The sequence below is a fragment of the Phaenicophaeus curvirostris genome, chromosome 27 (genome assembly GCF_032191515.1).
Source record: "Phaenicophaeus curvirostris isolate KB17595 chromosome 27, BPBGC_Pcur_1.0, whole genome shotgun sequence".
Classification (NCBI taxonomy): Eukaryota; Metazoa; Chordata; class Aves; order Cuculiformes; family Cuculidae; genus Phaenicophaeus; species Phaenicophaeus curvirostris.
The window spans coordinates 2174671-2189738 of record NC_091418.1 but is presented as its reverse complement, the minus strand read 5'-3'; the positions used below and the strand labels follow the sequence as shown (position 1 = coordinate 2189738).

Here is a 15068-nt window from a genome sequence, read left to right as displayed (position 1 = left end):
TGGATGTGCACACTAAAAACTGCTAAATCGATGCATTTCTAGTGCAGAAAGGCAGAGAGGGGAGCTCTGATTTCCTCCAAAGTGCACGGGTGCACTTGGGTGCACAGGGCCAAGCATGGACTGCAGTGGGGCATTGGGATGATGGGGAGCACCCTTCCTCCCCTCTTTTCTTCTCAATCTCCCCTTTTTCAGCTCAAAACTGTTCCCCCTCATCCCATCCCTGATCCAGAGCCCCTTCCCAGCTTTCCTGCAGCCCCTTTCAGCACTGGAAGCTGCTCTGAGGTCTCCCTGCAGCCTTCTCTTCTCCAGGCTGAAGAACCCCAACTCTCTCAGCCTGTCCTCGTGCAGGAGGTGCTCCAGCCCTTGCATCATCTCCCACGTCTTTCTCTGTACTTTTCTCTTTCCCCTAATTCCTTTCCCAATGGAGAGAGAGAGCACAATGTGGACACGCCAAGCTTTAATTCAGTGGCATCACGACATTGGCATAATGGGATGTGACATTTAGAATTAAAAAACAGCCTCCTTGGGGCACGAAACCCCAGCTTGATGGTGATCAGAAAAGCAAGGGTGGTCTGGAGCAGCTCCTGCACCCGCAGCCTCGCCGACAGGGCGAGGGTTGGCACGGCGTGGGCGAGCCGGGGCGCTTGGGGACCATCCCCTGTCCGTGGAAACGAGTTAAAATGCAAATGGGCAGCTGAGCTGGGAAATGCCGGAGTTTGGGAGTGCTGGGAGCTCGCCGGGCCCTGCCCTGCTCTCTCATGGCCTCCCTCCATGCAGGAATAATTGGAGAGAGAGTTTCTCTTGGATCAGGTTTTTCTCACATGCTTTTTGTTGGAAAGCTGAAGCAGGACGAGGCCGAATGTTTCTGGGAGCTGGGGTAGGATTGATCTTCTCCAGTGGTGCTGGTTTGGATGGAGAGGAGGAAAACCCAAAGCGTGCGCTTAGCCCTGCAAGGATATAGTTGAATAGATCCATACCCAGCTACAATTAGCATCTTTATTCTGTGTTCGAGCCTCCATTCTGCTTGCAGGAGGCTGGATTACAATCCCGGTGGTTTCGACCTTCCCGGGATGCTCCCTTGCATCCCTGAGAAGCGATTCCTAAATCCTGACCTCATTATAAAGATCACAGAAAGAAAGAATAGCCAATCCGGGCTCCTGGCTGTGCCGGCTTTGAAGCCCCCTTCCCCGCTGTCAAGTTAGCGAGCGGCGCAGAAGGAGCCCTGGTTGTTTGGGGATTAACTTCCCCATTTGCTTAATTGTTGGTTCATGGTATCAGTGATTTTCCAGGCTGACACCACACGGGGCGCGACCCCCAGCGCTCGATGCATCCCTTGGGGTCCCTGGGGTCCCCGGGGCCAGGCTGGGGCGCGCTCCCGGCGAGGCAGGAGCAGCTCGAGCCCGCTCGGCTGCAAAAACCCTGGGTCCCATCCGTCATCTGTTTGTCCTGGTCCCCTGCCAGCGATTGTGCCGATTCCCACACCCACTTTCCATAACCCTCCGTCCTCGCCACCCAGCCCTTTCCCCTCCTCTCCGATGGGATCAGACACATTCTGGAGAGGGGGAAGAAAGGAAGGGAAGGGGAGGGGGAAAAAAAAAAAAAAGAGATCAAGAGGAAAACAAAATATGACTCACCACCTTCTTAATTTATATGTATTTATTTATTTCCCCCCCGCCCTATACTGCAACACCATCGCGCAGCTGCTGTCCTGCTTGCAAAGTGGTGTCAGGAACCAGGGGGGGTCATTTTCTCCACTCTTTAGGCCAAGGAAAAAAATGCACAGAGAGGAGCTCCTGGCACAGAAATTGCGTGGTGCAGATTTTTAAGGCTGGATCTCCATGCGAGCATCCCGCCAGCATCCCGCGCCCCAGCAGCGCTCGGCACTGTGCAGCACGGACCGGAGGGTGGGAATATCTAATTGCACCTCTTACGTTGGGTCCTCGGCAGGGGAAAAGAGAGAAAGAGAAGATAAAAGGCTGGGAAGCTCAAATGGTGTCATTAGGAACTATTAATGCTCTCATAAAAGGGCATTAATAAACACGGAGGCTCATCAGTGTCCATTAGCTCCGTTCGTGGCAGGGGTCTTTGGGGGCTGCTGGTGTGCGATGCCCCCTTCGCCCTCACCAGCATTTCAACCAAGGGGAAACGAGCTGGAAAGGAGGGGTTGGTCCTCCCTGCAAGCCATTCCCACCAAACCCACTTCCCAGCTGCAGGACGCCTCGCCCCAAGGAGGAGCAGGACCTTGGGAAGGGAATCTCGCAGGAGCAAGTGGAGCTTGGCTGAAGTGAAGAGTCAGACCAGGCTGCCCAGGGCAGGGGTGGAATCTCCATCCCTGGAGGGGCTCAAAGAACGTGCAGACGTGGCGCTTTGGGACAGGGTTTAGCAGGCACGGTGGGGTTGGGCTGATGGTTGGGCTGGAGGAGCTGAGAGGGCTTTTCCAGCCTTTACAATTCCATATTTCACGCCCTACCCCACCAGCAGCCTGTGGCGAGCCGCGTTTACTCCCTTGTTTTCAGAAGAGCTGTTTACCATTAAAGAAAAAAAAAAATAGGCAGGGTTTACAATCCTCATCCCTACTTTCTCCCTCCCACCCTCTTCCTGTTCTCCCTTCTTAAAAGGAGCTTTATCCTTTGACTCTCCCATCCCCGGGGCCAGCCAGAACCCGCTGGATCTCGGGGCCAACAGGCAACCCACATCAGCAAAGGAGGAGAAGAGGGAGGAGGCTCGGCCTCTCCCGATAAGCCCATGGCAAAGCCAGGAATAGAAACGAGGTCCCCGCACGGGAGCAGCCCTACCCGGGACAGAAACAGCCTCAAACGCTGCCTTTGAAGAGCAGGGGCTGGCAGCCAGCCCGGCTTCACGGGGAGGTTGGGGTTTGCTGCGAGGTTCCTGCAGCAGCCGGGTCCTGCGGCTGAGCGTGGCACAGCTGGCACAGCTGGCAGGGCTGGGCACGCGTGGCTGGGGAGAGCAGGTGTGCACATCTGGATGGGGAAGGCCCGCGTGTGCCCTGAGTGGGCGCGCACATCTGGGCAGAGCAGGCTGGCACGCGGCGGTGGGCTCGCCGCGCACATCTGGACGGAGCCGGTGTGCACATCTGGACGGAGCCGGTGTGCGCATCTGGGCAGGCCAGGCAGGAACCAGCACCCCGCGCAGCTCCACATCCTCGTGTCCCCCTCCTGGCACACCCCAAGGTGCTTCTCCCCCATCAATCCGCGCGCCGCCTTCCCCTCCCGCTGTGAAGCCAGGCATCCAAACCTGCCCGAAATCTTAGTCATCACCTCTCTCATCAGGATATTTCCAGCTCCAAGGTGGCGAACCAGCCTTCGGGAGCCGGTAGCCAACGACCCAAGTGGCCACTTGGCTTCTCGGTGACCTCTGTGGTGCCACCAGCAGCTCGCAGGAGGCTGTCGCTAGCCGTGACTCAGTGCGAGCGGTTTCCTTGTAAGAGAAAGCGAAGCTTTGATCCCAAAGAGCCGGGGATGCGACCAGGTTCCCCGCGTGCACTTTTGCTTGCGGTTATCTGATGCATTTTTCCAGTGTAATAAACCCAGGGCAGGTTAGGACGGAGAAACCCTGGCAGCGGTGTGTGTGTGGGCAGGACTGGAATAACGGGTGCCGGAGGAGAGGATTTACAAGCGCTGGCAGCATCGGTGGGAGGTGAGGGGTGGCCAGGAATAGCCCAGCAGGTCAGGGGTGAGGTGGCTTGTGCAGGGCCAGGATCCTTTTGAAGTTCCTGCCGCTGCTGCCCTGTTGTTAATCTACTCCTGGAGGGATGCTTGGCGGTCTCGGAGAAGGCTCCTTCCTCCAGGGAAGCATCCGAGGCCGGGGATGGAGAGCCAAGCCTGCCGGGCAGTGGGGTTTGCTCACCAGGCAGGAGTTTCGGTTGAGAGAAAACCTGCTGCGATGGGGCAAAGCTCAGCCATGGGAAACCGGAGCGGATCGCCGCAGCCACCCAGCTCAGAGGCACAGGATGGTTTGGGTTGGAAGGGACTTCAAATCCATCCAGTTCCAAACTCAGGGACACCTCCCACTGGATCAGGGGCTCCAAGCCCCATCCAACCTGGCCTTGAACCTCTCCAGGGATGGGGCAGCCACCCCTGCTCTGGGCACCCTGGGCCAGGGCCTCCCCACCCTCACAGGAAAATATTTCTCCCTACAACCTCATCTCAATCTCCCCTCTTTCAGCTGAAAACAATTCCCATCATCCTCTCCCTGCCCTCCCTGATATAAAGCCCCTCCTCAGCTTTCCTGGAGCCCCTTTCAGCACTGGAAGCTGCTCTGAAGTTTCTCTAGAGCCTTCTTGTCTCCAGGCTGAGCAGCCCCAAGAAAATGAAGTTGTGCTGATGCAGTTGGGAGTTTTGGGCAGTTTTGCCCATTAAGTTGCACCAGGTGAGGTTTAGACTGGATACGAGGAGAAATTTTTTCTCTGAGAGAGTTGTGAAGTCTTGGACCAGGCTGCCCAGGGGAGGGATGGAGTCTCCATCCCTGGAGGGGCTCAAAGAACATGCAGACATGGCACTTTGGGACATGGTTTAGCAGGCATGGTGGGGTTGGGCTGATGAGCTTAGAGGTCTTCTCCAACCTTAATAATTCTATGATTCTTTGCAAGCCAAGCACTCAAAAAGTTGGAAAACAAATCCCTGGAGAGACAGGGGTGCAGCTAGGGGAGGCAGGAGGGATCCATTCCCTCCACATCTTTCTCCTGGTTGTCTTAGTAGCACCTCAACCCCATCTTTTTGTCCTTTCAGGGTGTGGAGCTGCGAACTGGGGACATCAAAGGGCACGTGCTGACGGGTGAGTGCAGACCCCAAAGCAGGGATGGGATCTCCTGCAGCCTGAGCTGGGAGGTGTGATGAGGACAGGACAGAGCTGGCTGTGCCTGGTGGGGACGAGCACCCTGGGATGCAAGGGGGAGACAGGAGAGCTGAGCTGGGCACAGTCTGAAATAGGAGCCACTTTTTCTCTTCTTAATCTAGTGGTTATAAAGCTCCACGGAGGTTGGAAAAGCTCCAAACCAGTGCAATAAAAAAAAAAAGGGGGGGGGGAGTACAACCAAAAAGCAAAACACGAGATAAAAGCGGGGTGAATCTCAGCAACTTCTGTGATGTTGCACAAACAAAGAGTTCAAAACAGGCCAGAAATGGCTCACAGAGTTTACACCCCGAGGAAGCAGGGGAGAGGGACCAGGATAACTGAGTCCTGGAGGAGCTTCAGCTTCTTGCCCCTTGATATCACCTCCTCCTGTCCCCAGGAGAGGGTGAGGAGCATCTGCTGGCATCATCACTGTGCATTGGTGATTCTCTCTGAAGGGATTGTAGAATCATAGAATAGTTTGGGTTGGAAGGGACCTTAAAGATCATCCAGTGCCACCCCTGCCATGGGCAGGGACACCTCCCACTGGATCAGGGGCTCCAAGCCCCATCCAACCTGGCCTTGAACCCCTCCAGGGACGGAGCAGCCACAACTTCCCTGGACAACCTGCTCCAGAGCCTCTCCACTCTCATGGTGAAGAAATTCTTCCTTCTGTCTAGTCTAAATCTGCCCCTCTCCAGTGTATACCCATGATGTCCCTCTCCTGGTGACAACCCCACACCCTGAGCCAGCTGCAGGCCCTCACATCTGGGCAGCTGTGCGCTGCTCACTCCCACTTTGGCCGGGTTACGAGCACTGTGGGTACCCAGGGGACGTGCTGCCTGCGTGCTGAGCATCTGCAGAGACGTGGGGAAACAACCCTGGGCTTCCAGCACCTGAGAACCCATTGAGAGCCTCAGGCTTGTCCCCCTGGCATGGTCCTACCCAGGGGAGGCTGCACCCAGCACAAGGGGAATGACCAGGGAGCATGTGGGGAAGGTGAAGGGATGGGGAAGGTGATGGAGGGGAGGTTGAGGCACTCGGCACAGAAGCGAAGAGCACCCTGAGGCTCTGAAGTTGAAAGAGGAGGAGGAGGAGAGGGTTGGGGCTGATGTAGAGGGAGGTTGGTGGCAGGTTATTTCAGGAAAGGGAAAACAGGAGCTGCCCCCAAGGCAGACAAGGGGGAACCAGGCATCGATAAGAGAGGGGATGGGTTTGGGAGGGCACAGTGCCCCCAAAACACCTCAGCAGCCGAGCCCTTTCTCCCTCCAGCCCCACAGGTGGCGAGGGTGCACTTTGCAGGGTGGATGAGCCGATCCCACCCTGGCTGAGGGTGTTGGGCTCACGGTTACACTGAGAACCAGGTCTCCCCCAGCGGGATGCTCAGCCGTTATCATTTTGCAACCCCCAGATTACATCCGACCCACGCCACCGCGCCGCAGCGGGTACCACCGCTACCAGCTCCGCCTGTACGAGCAGCCAGCTCACGAGGCCATCGCCCTGAGCCCTGAGGAGCGGATCTCGCTGGGTAAGGGTCAGCCGTGTCCTCGCTCCCAGCCCTGCGCTGTGCCCCGAGAGGCTTTCCAGGGGTTGGGGTAACATCGTGTGCTTGGGCTGGGGGTCCTCGTTCAGCACAAAGGGGCTTCAAATCATAGAATCATAGAATGGGTTGGGTTGGAAGGGATCTCAAACTCATCCAGTTCCACCCCTGCCATGAGCAGGGGCACCTCCCACTGGATCAGGGGCTCCAACCCCATCCAACCTGGCCTTGAACACCTCCAGGGATGGGGCAGCCCTTGCAAGGCAGCAGGAACTCTGCAGAACGGCTGCTCTGTGCCTGGCTAGCGGGATCGGAAGCAGGGAGAGGTCTCAGCTGTGAAACTGGGCTGAGTCCTTGCTGGCACGTCGGCCCCAAGCTGTGGGAGTTGCATCACCGCCACCTCAGAGCGCGAAGATAAGCATCAAAAAGTGGAGATGGTTTAGCAAGGGATTGCTCAAACGGGGCTGACACAATGCCTGCCAACTCCCAGCTCCCTCCGCCCCGCGCGGAGCAGGGACAGAGCTGCTGCCTCCCAAAATGCTGCCCAGCCAGGGTGGAGGCAAACAGCCAAGGGCTCCAGGACATGATGGGATCGTCCCCGTTGCTTCATCCCAGATGGGTGCATTCCAGGCCAAGGCAAGGACATGGGCAAGGACCTGTCCTGTAAAATGCAAAGCATCGATTCCTTCCTTTCTGCGATTCCTTGGTGAAACGCTAGCCCACGTTGCCCAAAGAGGTGGTAGATGCCCCATCCCTGGAGGGGTTCAAGGCCAGGTTGGATGGGGCTTGGAGCCCCTGATCCAGTGGGAGGTGTCCCTCTCCATGGTTAGGAGATTGGAACTGGAAAGACTTCATGGTCCCTTCTAATCCAAACCATTCTATGATTCTCTTTCCCTGGATGGGTCTGGAGCACCAGGCTCTATGGCTCACGTGGCCTTGACAAGGGAAATATCGAAGCTTTCCCAGCCGGGACCACGTGGGCACAGCTCGATAGGCAGGTCGGGTCGGTGCGTCTGGGCTGCACCAGCCTGACTCACCCCGGCGTTAACCAGCACCGCACATCCCTGCTCCTCCAAGGGAGTTCCCTGTCCCCAGCCCCCTGTGCAGGGAGAGAGACCCCAAAACCCACCCAGCGCAGGGTTTGATGCTCGTCCCGTGCCCGGAGCAGCCGGCTGCTGCTGCGAGTGTCTCTGCAGGTTATTTCTTCCCTTCGCTTTCCTTTCTGCCTCATTAGCTCTGCTTCTTAATGACTTGCATTGAAGCCACCCCCCTGCCAGTGGAGAGGGGCACCTCCTCAGCTTCGTGGTCAGAGGAGGGGGCTCCGGTGCTGCCACCCGTGTCCCCATCGCAGCATCCCAGCCTTGGGAAGGGAGGCTAGGGCGCCAACCAAAGAGCTTTTTCTAGATAAATCCTCTTTTCCAGATAAATCCTCTTATTAGCAGGATGTGCGTCTCCAGTCCCTGAATTTCACAGCCTCCAGACCCGTGTGTCCTGCAGAAGAACTCTTGTCCCTCCATCCCCTGCATCTCCATCCCATCCTCAAGTTCCTCAGCGCTTCCCCGGCTCCCTGGGAAAGACCCATTAAAGCAACAGCAGATATTTTCCCCGCAACATCTGATGCCCTCTCAGATCTCTCCTAATTAACCAGTTGGCTGAAGGCTATTTTTAACCATTTCACTGCTGCATCACAGGCTTGACCTGTCCAGCGGGTGCTGCTGGATCGAGCCACCCCTTGCTAGCAGCCCAACTCTTCAGTTCCCAGGGCAGCTGGTGAGCGGGACTTGAGCCCTGAAAGCAGGAAAAAAGATGAGATTTTGGTCTTAAATAAATCCATCCCCAGGCATGGCAGCGGGATGAGCACCAATTGATCCAGCCCCGTGGTCCCTCGCAGCGTCTGGTGGCATCCAGTGCTGCATCCGTGTGCTGTGCATCACCAGCAGGATGCTGTGCATCCATCCTTCTCGCAGCTTGTCCCCTGGTGGAGAGCACTTCAGGAGAACATTTCTTGGAGAATTTCATGGAGAACATCCATGAGAGCGTTTCTCCCACTTCTCGGCTCACGGAGAAGCTCATTCCTCCACCGAGCCCTGCACGTTGGAGGCTGAACTGGGAAAGGTCCTGGGCCAAGCGTGGTGGTGCCAGGATGGCAGGAGCTCAGCAGAGGGGCTGGAGCTTCCAGGAGAGGGCACTAAACCAGGACCTGCCCGTGCTGCTGTGTCCCTGCTGCTCGGGAAATGAAAAAGCGAAGGGCAATGGTGAGCGTGGAAAGCAAACCTGCTCCCCTCCCTCCTGGCTTGGCCATGCTGGATGCTCACAGGGGCACCGGTTGGCAGTGGCAGAGCTGGAGGAGGGTGGCAGCTCCCTGCTCGTATCCCCTCGCCACCAGCCCTGCCCTGGCAGAGGTGACGAAATCGGTTGTTTATGGCAGAGGTGTTTCTCCAGGGTGGCTCTTGAGCAAAATGTTGTTTTCATCAGGGGGGGAAAAAAAAGCCCTGATCCTTCTCCGTGAGCCTTTCTAATCAATCACTGCACAAACCGGCTGCCTCTCTGTGTCTATGATTCTAAATAATCCTCTTGGAGCCTCGGTTTCCCCACTGGAGTCTGATTGACTCCACTTTTTGGCTGTGCTGCAGCTTTACAACCCAACTTCCAGGGCGCACCAGCTTTGTCCCTGCTTGGGACTGAAGTTGGGGTCCCTTAGTGCATCCCCAAGGCCACACAGGCACCGTCAGAGAGCGCAAAACCCTTCTTCCTCGCTCACCCCACTTCCCTCCCAAGCCAGGAGGGCTGCGAGCCGCGTTTGTGTTTTGTCGAGATGCGAGATAATAGCTTGTGGTCTTCAAAATGTCAAAGCCACCCGCCACGAGCTCTCGATCCGGTGTTCAAGCACTGCTGGACGAGCCACGGGAAACTCCAGCAAACCCCAGCGGTGGTGGCACCGCAGCACCAGGGACCTAAATCATAGAATCCCCAGGTTGGAAGAAGAGACCCATCGGTGTCTCAGCTGCTCCTTATAAGGCCTGTTCTCCAGCCCCTTCACCAGCTTCGTTGCTCTTCTCTGGACTCGCTCCAGAGCCTCAACATCCTTCTTGTGGGGAGGGGCCAGAACTGACCCCAGGATTCGAGGAGCGACCTCACCAGAGGGAGAAGAACCTCCCTGGCCCTGCTGGCCACGCCGTGTCTGATCCAAGCCAAGATGCCCTTGGCCTTCTTGGCCCCCTGGGCCCCTGCTGGCTCCTGTTCAACCAACACCCCCAGGTCCTTCTCCTCCAGGCAGTTTCCAGCCAGACTTCTCCTAGTCTGGAGCTGCTCAGGGTTGTTGTGCCCCAAGGGCAGGACCCGGCATTTGGCCTCGTTAAACCTCATCCCGTTGGTCTCAGCCCATGGATCCAGCCTGTTCAGATCCCACCTCCCCATCCTTCATCCTCCCACCATGGGAGGATGGAGACTTCATTTTCCACCTCCTTTCTTTACCTCGTGGTGGAACCTTAATTAGCAGAGGATCTTGAGGCTTAATTACACCTGCCTGGTGCCCTCTGCTTCCACCCTGCCGTGCCCCGGTGTTGGATGCCTACCGGAACCAGGGAGATGCTCTGCAGCATCCCTAAAGCTCCTCCTGCCCTGGGAAGGGATTTTACAGCTGGGAATGGACTTTGGAATCCCAGAAAGGTCACCTTCCCTGGAGGGGTTTAAGGGACGGATGGACGAGGTGCTGAGGGACATGGGTTAGTATTTGATAGGAATGGTTGGACTTGATGATCCGGTGGGTCTTCTCCAACTTGGCGATTCTATGAGATGTTACCTGCAGGAAGCAGTGACTCCTTTTGTGAGCAGGGACTGGGGATGAGCCCTCCCCTCCGCTCCATCCCTCTCCAGCTCTGGCTTCGCATCAGGGCCACCGCATTGACTCATGAGCCGACCTCGTGCGCCTCCGATCCACCCAGCCGGAAAATCGGGTCGGACTGGGTCCCGGCAGGGAGGGAAAGGCTGGGATGGGATGGGAAGCAGCAGAAGGCTGTGAGGAGCACACGGTCCTGGCCAGAGTCCCCGGGTGTTGGTTAATGGTGGCCAAAGCAGCCGGCGGCCTCCCGCCCACCTCCACTGGGACATCATTAATCTTGGCAGAAAAGCATCAGGGCTCCTATCAGGGAGAGCAGCCCCGTTGATGAGGCTGATAAATTACACTTGGCAACGTGTCCCCAGCGCTGCGGGTCTGGGGGGAGCAGGCGCTGCTGGGTTTGGGGGGCAGGGAGCGATGGCCAAGCTGAAACGGTCCATGCGCTCCTCACCGGCGGAGCTGGAGGGTCCCCACACTCCCTGAGCCCACGGCTGCTCTGTGCCTCAGTTTCCCCATGTGGTGCTCAGGACTCAGGCGGCTGCCGCACGTGTGGGTGTCAGCCGGGCACTCCTCTTCCTCCAGCGGGTGCTCCGATAAGGGTCAAGCGCGATGATATAATCCTCCGGGAAGTGAGCTTGAAAAGGGACCAAGCCGTGGATGAAACGCCGTATTGTTTTGGTGGGGACAGGGGCCAGCGGCTCCGCGACCTCGGCTCCCCGGCTCCCATCCCGGTCCTGGTGACCCACGGCTCACGCAGTGGGGTTTGGGATGGTTGGCAGTGAAAAATCACCCTGTGCTGGAGGGATGCAGGCAGTTGTGCCAGGATGGAGCAGCCAGTTTGGGGATGGAGAACTTGGTTTTGAGATGGAGCAGACAGTTTGGGGATGGAGCAGCTGTTTTTGGGATGGAGCAGCCAGTTTGGGGATGGAGAACCTGGTTTTGGGATGGAGCACCTGGTTTTGGGATGGAGCAGCCAGTTTGGGGATGGAGAACCTGGTTTTGGGATGGAGCAGCCAGTTTTGGGACTGGGCACTCAGTTTGGGGATGGAGAACCTGGTTTGGGGGTGAAGCAGCCAGTTCGGGGATGGAGCACCTGGTTTTGGGATGGAGCAGCCAGTTTGGGGATGGAGCGCTCAGTTTTGGGATGGAACACCTGATTTTGGGATGGAGCAGCCAGTTTTGGGATTGGACACTCAGTTTTGGGATGGAGCAGCCAGTTTTGAAATGAAGCACTTGTTTTTGGGACGGAGTGCTCAGTTTGGGGATGGAGCACCTGGTTTTGGGATGGAGCAGCACCCCAAGGGGTTTAATCTCGGGTAGGACCCCCACCTCCAGAGGGAGAAGCTGCCTGAGGAAGCCCCCGGTGCATTGCTCCTTGGGCAGCCGCACCCGGGGCTTTCCCTGCGGCTGTTCCCGGCTCCCCCCAGGGGACGGGCACAACCGGTGTGGTGGCAGGTAGGAAAGTAGGTCAGGAAAAACCCTCACCCCACGCATGACGGCAAGAGCTGAGGCTGGTGCCTGCAGCCCAGCAGTGGCTCTGTCTCCAACCGGCTCCTTTCATCCCTACCTCCCCGGAGACCTCGCCAGCATCAACGACAGCGCCTGGCACCCCTGGGATTGGGGGGCTGCCACATCTCGCTCTCACCCCGCTCCCGTGGGGCGTCGCCTGCCCTTCCCCAGGGTTTTGGGAGCGCTTTGAAACCCAGTGGATGAAAGGCTGTGGGCGCAGTGGGAACGTCCCCCCCGAGACCCCTTCCCTTGGCAACACGCTCACCGGGACCCCCCTGTGAGGAGAGATGGGTTGGAGCCCCAAAGCGAGGGGCTGCCCCTTCTTTCTGGGGGTGTTTTTGGGGGATGGGTGTGTTTGTGGGGCGTGCTGGAGCCTGGTGGCCGTGCAGGAGGGCGCTGGGCTCGCAGCCACTGCCTGGCTTGGCTTGAAACCCCGTCATGTCGCTGGGGGCATCTCATTCTCGGGCTCGGGATGCAGCGATGAGGCAGAGATCCTGGAAAGGCGGCTCCACACCCCAGCTGGTGGGGACCCCAGTGTGGGACTGCGCCTGCTCTAAGCTTGCTTTGAGTTTTCAGGGGTGACAGTGACAGTGGGGACATGTGGGTGCCCCCCAGGGCAATGTGCGACGTGGTGCATTTCAGCATCTCCTCCCAGATGGGATATTGGGACGCAAGGTCCATCCCAAGCATCCTAAGACCTCCTTCCTGGACACCAGAGCATCATCCTAAGCATCAGAGCATCTTTCCAGGCACTGGACCATCAACTTGGGCACCAGAGCATCTCCCCAGCCATGTCCTTTCCAGATCCAAGAGGTCACAGGGTGCAATTCCAGCACCAGGAGCATCTGCAGAGCTTAGTGGTGGCTTTGTGGGCATGGGCTGACCCATGGCAGGGTCTGGCTTGGCCCAGGATTCCCTCGGCAGGTGAGGGAAGCTGGTCTCCACAGGCACCCTGAGCCGTCGCTGCTCCTTGAGGGTGATGCAGCAGCTCAGCACTTTTGCAAGAGCGAGGGGAAGAGTTTGCTCCAGTTGGGGCTGAGATGTGGCGGCAGATAAGAGCTGCCAGTCTGCAGCGTGAACATAAAAAAGCAGCGCCAGGAAGGGGAGAGGAAGGGAGGTAGTTTCTGATAAACAACAGGCCCCTTTCCCCTCCTGCGACACCAGCGCTGTGTCCCATCCGAGGTCACACCAAACAGGGTCAGAGGTGGCAGCCTGAGCTGCTTGGGTCCCATCATCCTTGGGAAAAGCCCCACTGGCCAGGGTGGAGGATGCTCCACAAGCCACAACCACACTCAACAGAGAACCCTGGCAGGGCACAGGGGAATTTCTGGCCCTCGGGGGTGGGCATAAGGGATTCCCTCCTGTCTGCTGCCCCGGAGAGGGATTCACTGCCACCTCCAGCATAGGAAAACCCAATGGTGGCTCCAGCCACAAGGTGGTCCTGGACCTCCAGCATCCTCGAGTCGGGGCAGGTGGCAGAGAAGGGATCAGAGAGGAAGATCCCCACAGCTCCAGTGATTTGAGGAGCAGCATCTTGGTGCACGAAGGCGAGGGGATGAGGGGATCTCCTGCCATCTCCCACACACGCTATATGGGGACTTCCAGGCACCCCAGGGTGGGCTCGTAGGAAGCCGTGGGCAGGTCTGCTCCAAAGGGCAGTCGGGACGGAGAGGGGAACCAGCATCATTTACCCACCCCGGGGATGCTCAGGGTCCCCGTGGCTCCCTGGACCCATGGCCTCGTGCCTCCCCACCTGCCACAGTTTGCAGGATGTGGTGTGCAGCACCTCAAGAGGAGCAGCAGCAGGATCATGGCATGCAGCATGCGACCCCAGCCTGGATGCAGCTCTGGAGCATCCCCTCCCAGTCCCAGCTGCCTCACGGCCCTGCTGACCCCTTCTCCTTTTCTCTCCAGGTTCCTGGGCGATGGAGAACTTCGTGGAGCAGTTTCGGCTGGGCTCGCCAGTGGCCTCCACCCAGTTTCTCACCAAATACTACGAGGATTAGCTGGCCACCGTGCCCTTCCCCTGCAGAGCTGCACCCCTTCCCCAGGAGATCATCCCAGGACCCACTGAGGATTCACCCACCCTTCTATCAGCCCAGGTTCCGCACAAACCCCAGCCCCTCCACTTCCAAAACCTGGGATGGGTTCTCTTTCCCTCGAGGTCAACATCCCAAGTGGTGTCCCAGCTCACCCTGGGTGTCCCAGGGAAGGTGGCATCACCCTCTCCTCCTCCTCTCACCCCATTTCTAGCCTGACCCGCTGCATGTCTCGCCTGCACCTCTGGATTCTTGAGATTTAACGCCTGCAGTTTCCAGAATAAAACACAGATGGAGAGCTCGGGGCTGCGGGAGCTCCTTGCTGTCATCGAGCGGGGTGGCACGGGGCCACCACGGGGTGAATCTGGTTGCCTTGTGGTCCATGGGATTTGGCCCATGGACCGATTGCTGTGTGGGATGGAGCGAAGCCCCTGCGGCTGGGGGGATGCTGGCAGCAGGAGATGCCGAGCGTGGTCCCGTGTCACCCAGGGGCATGGAAGCAGGATGGTGGTTCCCAGCCTGGGGTCCCTCAGCAGCACCGTGCGTGGCGGCAGCGTGGGAACCGGACACCGCTCCGGCCTGACTCCAGCCCTGCCCGCCTCAAACCGCTTCTCTTGGAAAGCAAAACCGAAATTAAAGCCGTAAATCAGATGAGCTCTGCCTACCGGCCACTTAGCCGGACCTCCCTTTTAATTAGCTCTTTAATTAGGCTTTCATCTAAGACTCGGTTTTCTCGGAGGCTTGGGTTCACCCGCCTCGAAGTCCTCTTTGCAGCGTATCCGCGGTGGCTCCGCTGTGGCAAAGTGGATTTTATGACAGCCGGGGCCGCGTCCAGGAGAATTTTGAGCGATCCATAGGGAGCAAGCCCCCAGGAGGCATTTTGCTGGTAGGAGAAACTGAGGCACAGGGCTTGCTTGTGGCTGTGCGGCACAGCAGCAGGCATCCCTCGGCGATGTTTGACATCGTTCACAGTGGGTGATGGTCCCACTGCTGCATCTCACCCCTGGGTCTCTCCCAGAGCAAGAAAGAGAGAAAACAGGTCTGTGTCATCCCCGTCCCACTCTCCTCCTGGCTGGCCGCCCTCCCCAGCAGCGAGAGTGGCTTTCGCTCCGTGCCGTGGGGGTTTAAACGTGGTTGGGACTTTCCCTCTAGCAGGAAACGTCTGTTTATGAGCTGAATCATGCATCCTCACCCGGGTCCTGCAAAGCTTTTCCAGCCCTTGGTGCCTCTCCGGACACGGGGATGGCTGCAGGGGGCGAGGGAGGAGGGTCCCAGCTCACCCTGGGCACAC

At 58.1% G+C, this 15068-nt stretch overlaps 1 protein-coding gene across 5 annotated transcripts in view; it reads left to right on the top strand.

Annotated features, from left to right (window-relative positions):
- PEBP4 (phosphatidylethanolamine binding protein 4) overlaps positions 1–14428 on the top strand; it is an 87539-nt gene extending 73111 nt beyond the window's left edge. For all 5 annotated transcript variants that reach the window (XM_069877651.1, XM_069877648.1, XM_069877650.1 and 2 more), the window contains exons 5-7: positions 4749–4794; positions 6263–6379; positions 13653–14428. In XM_069877651.1, coding sequence (XP_069733752.1) covers positions 4749–4794; positions 6263–6379; positions 13653–13744 — 255 coding nt within the window. In that variant the 3' untranslated portion in view covers positions 13745–14428. The remainder of the gene's footprint in view (positions 1–4748; positions 4795–6262; positions 6380–13652) is intronic.
- Positions 14429–15068: the final 640 nt, after the last annotated feature.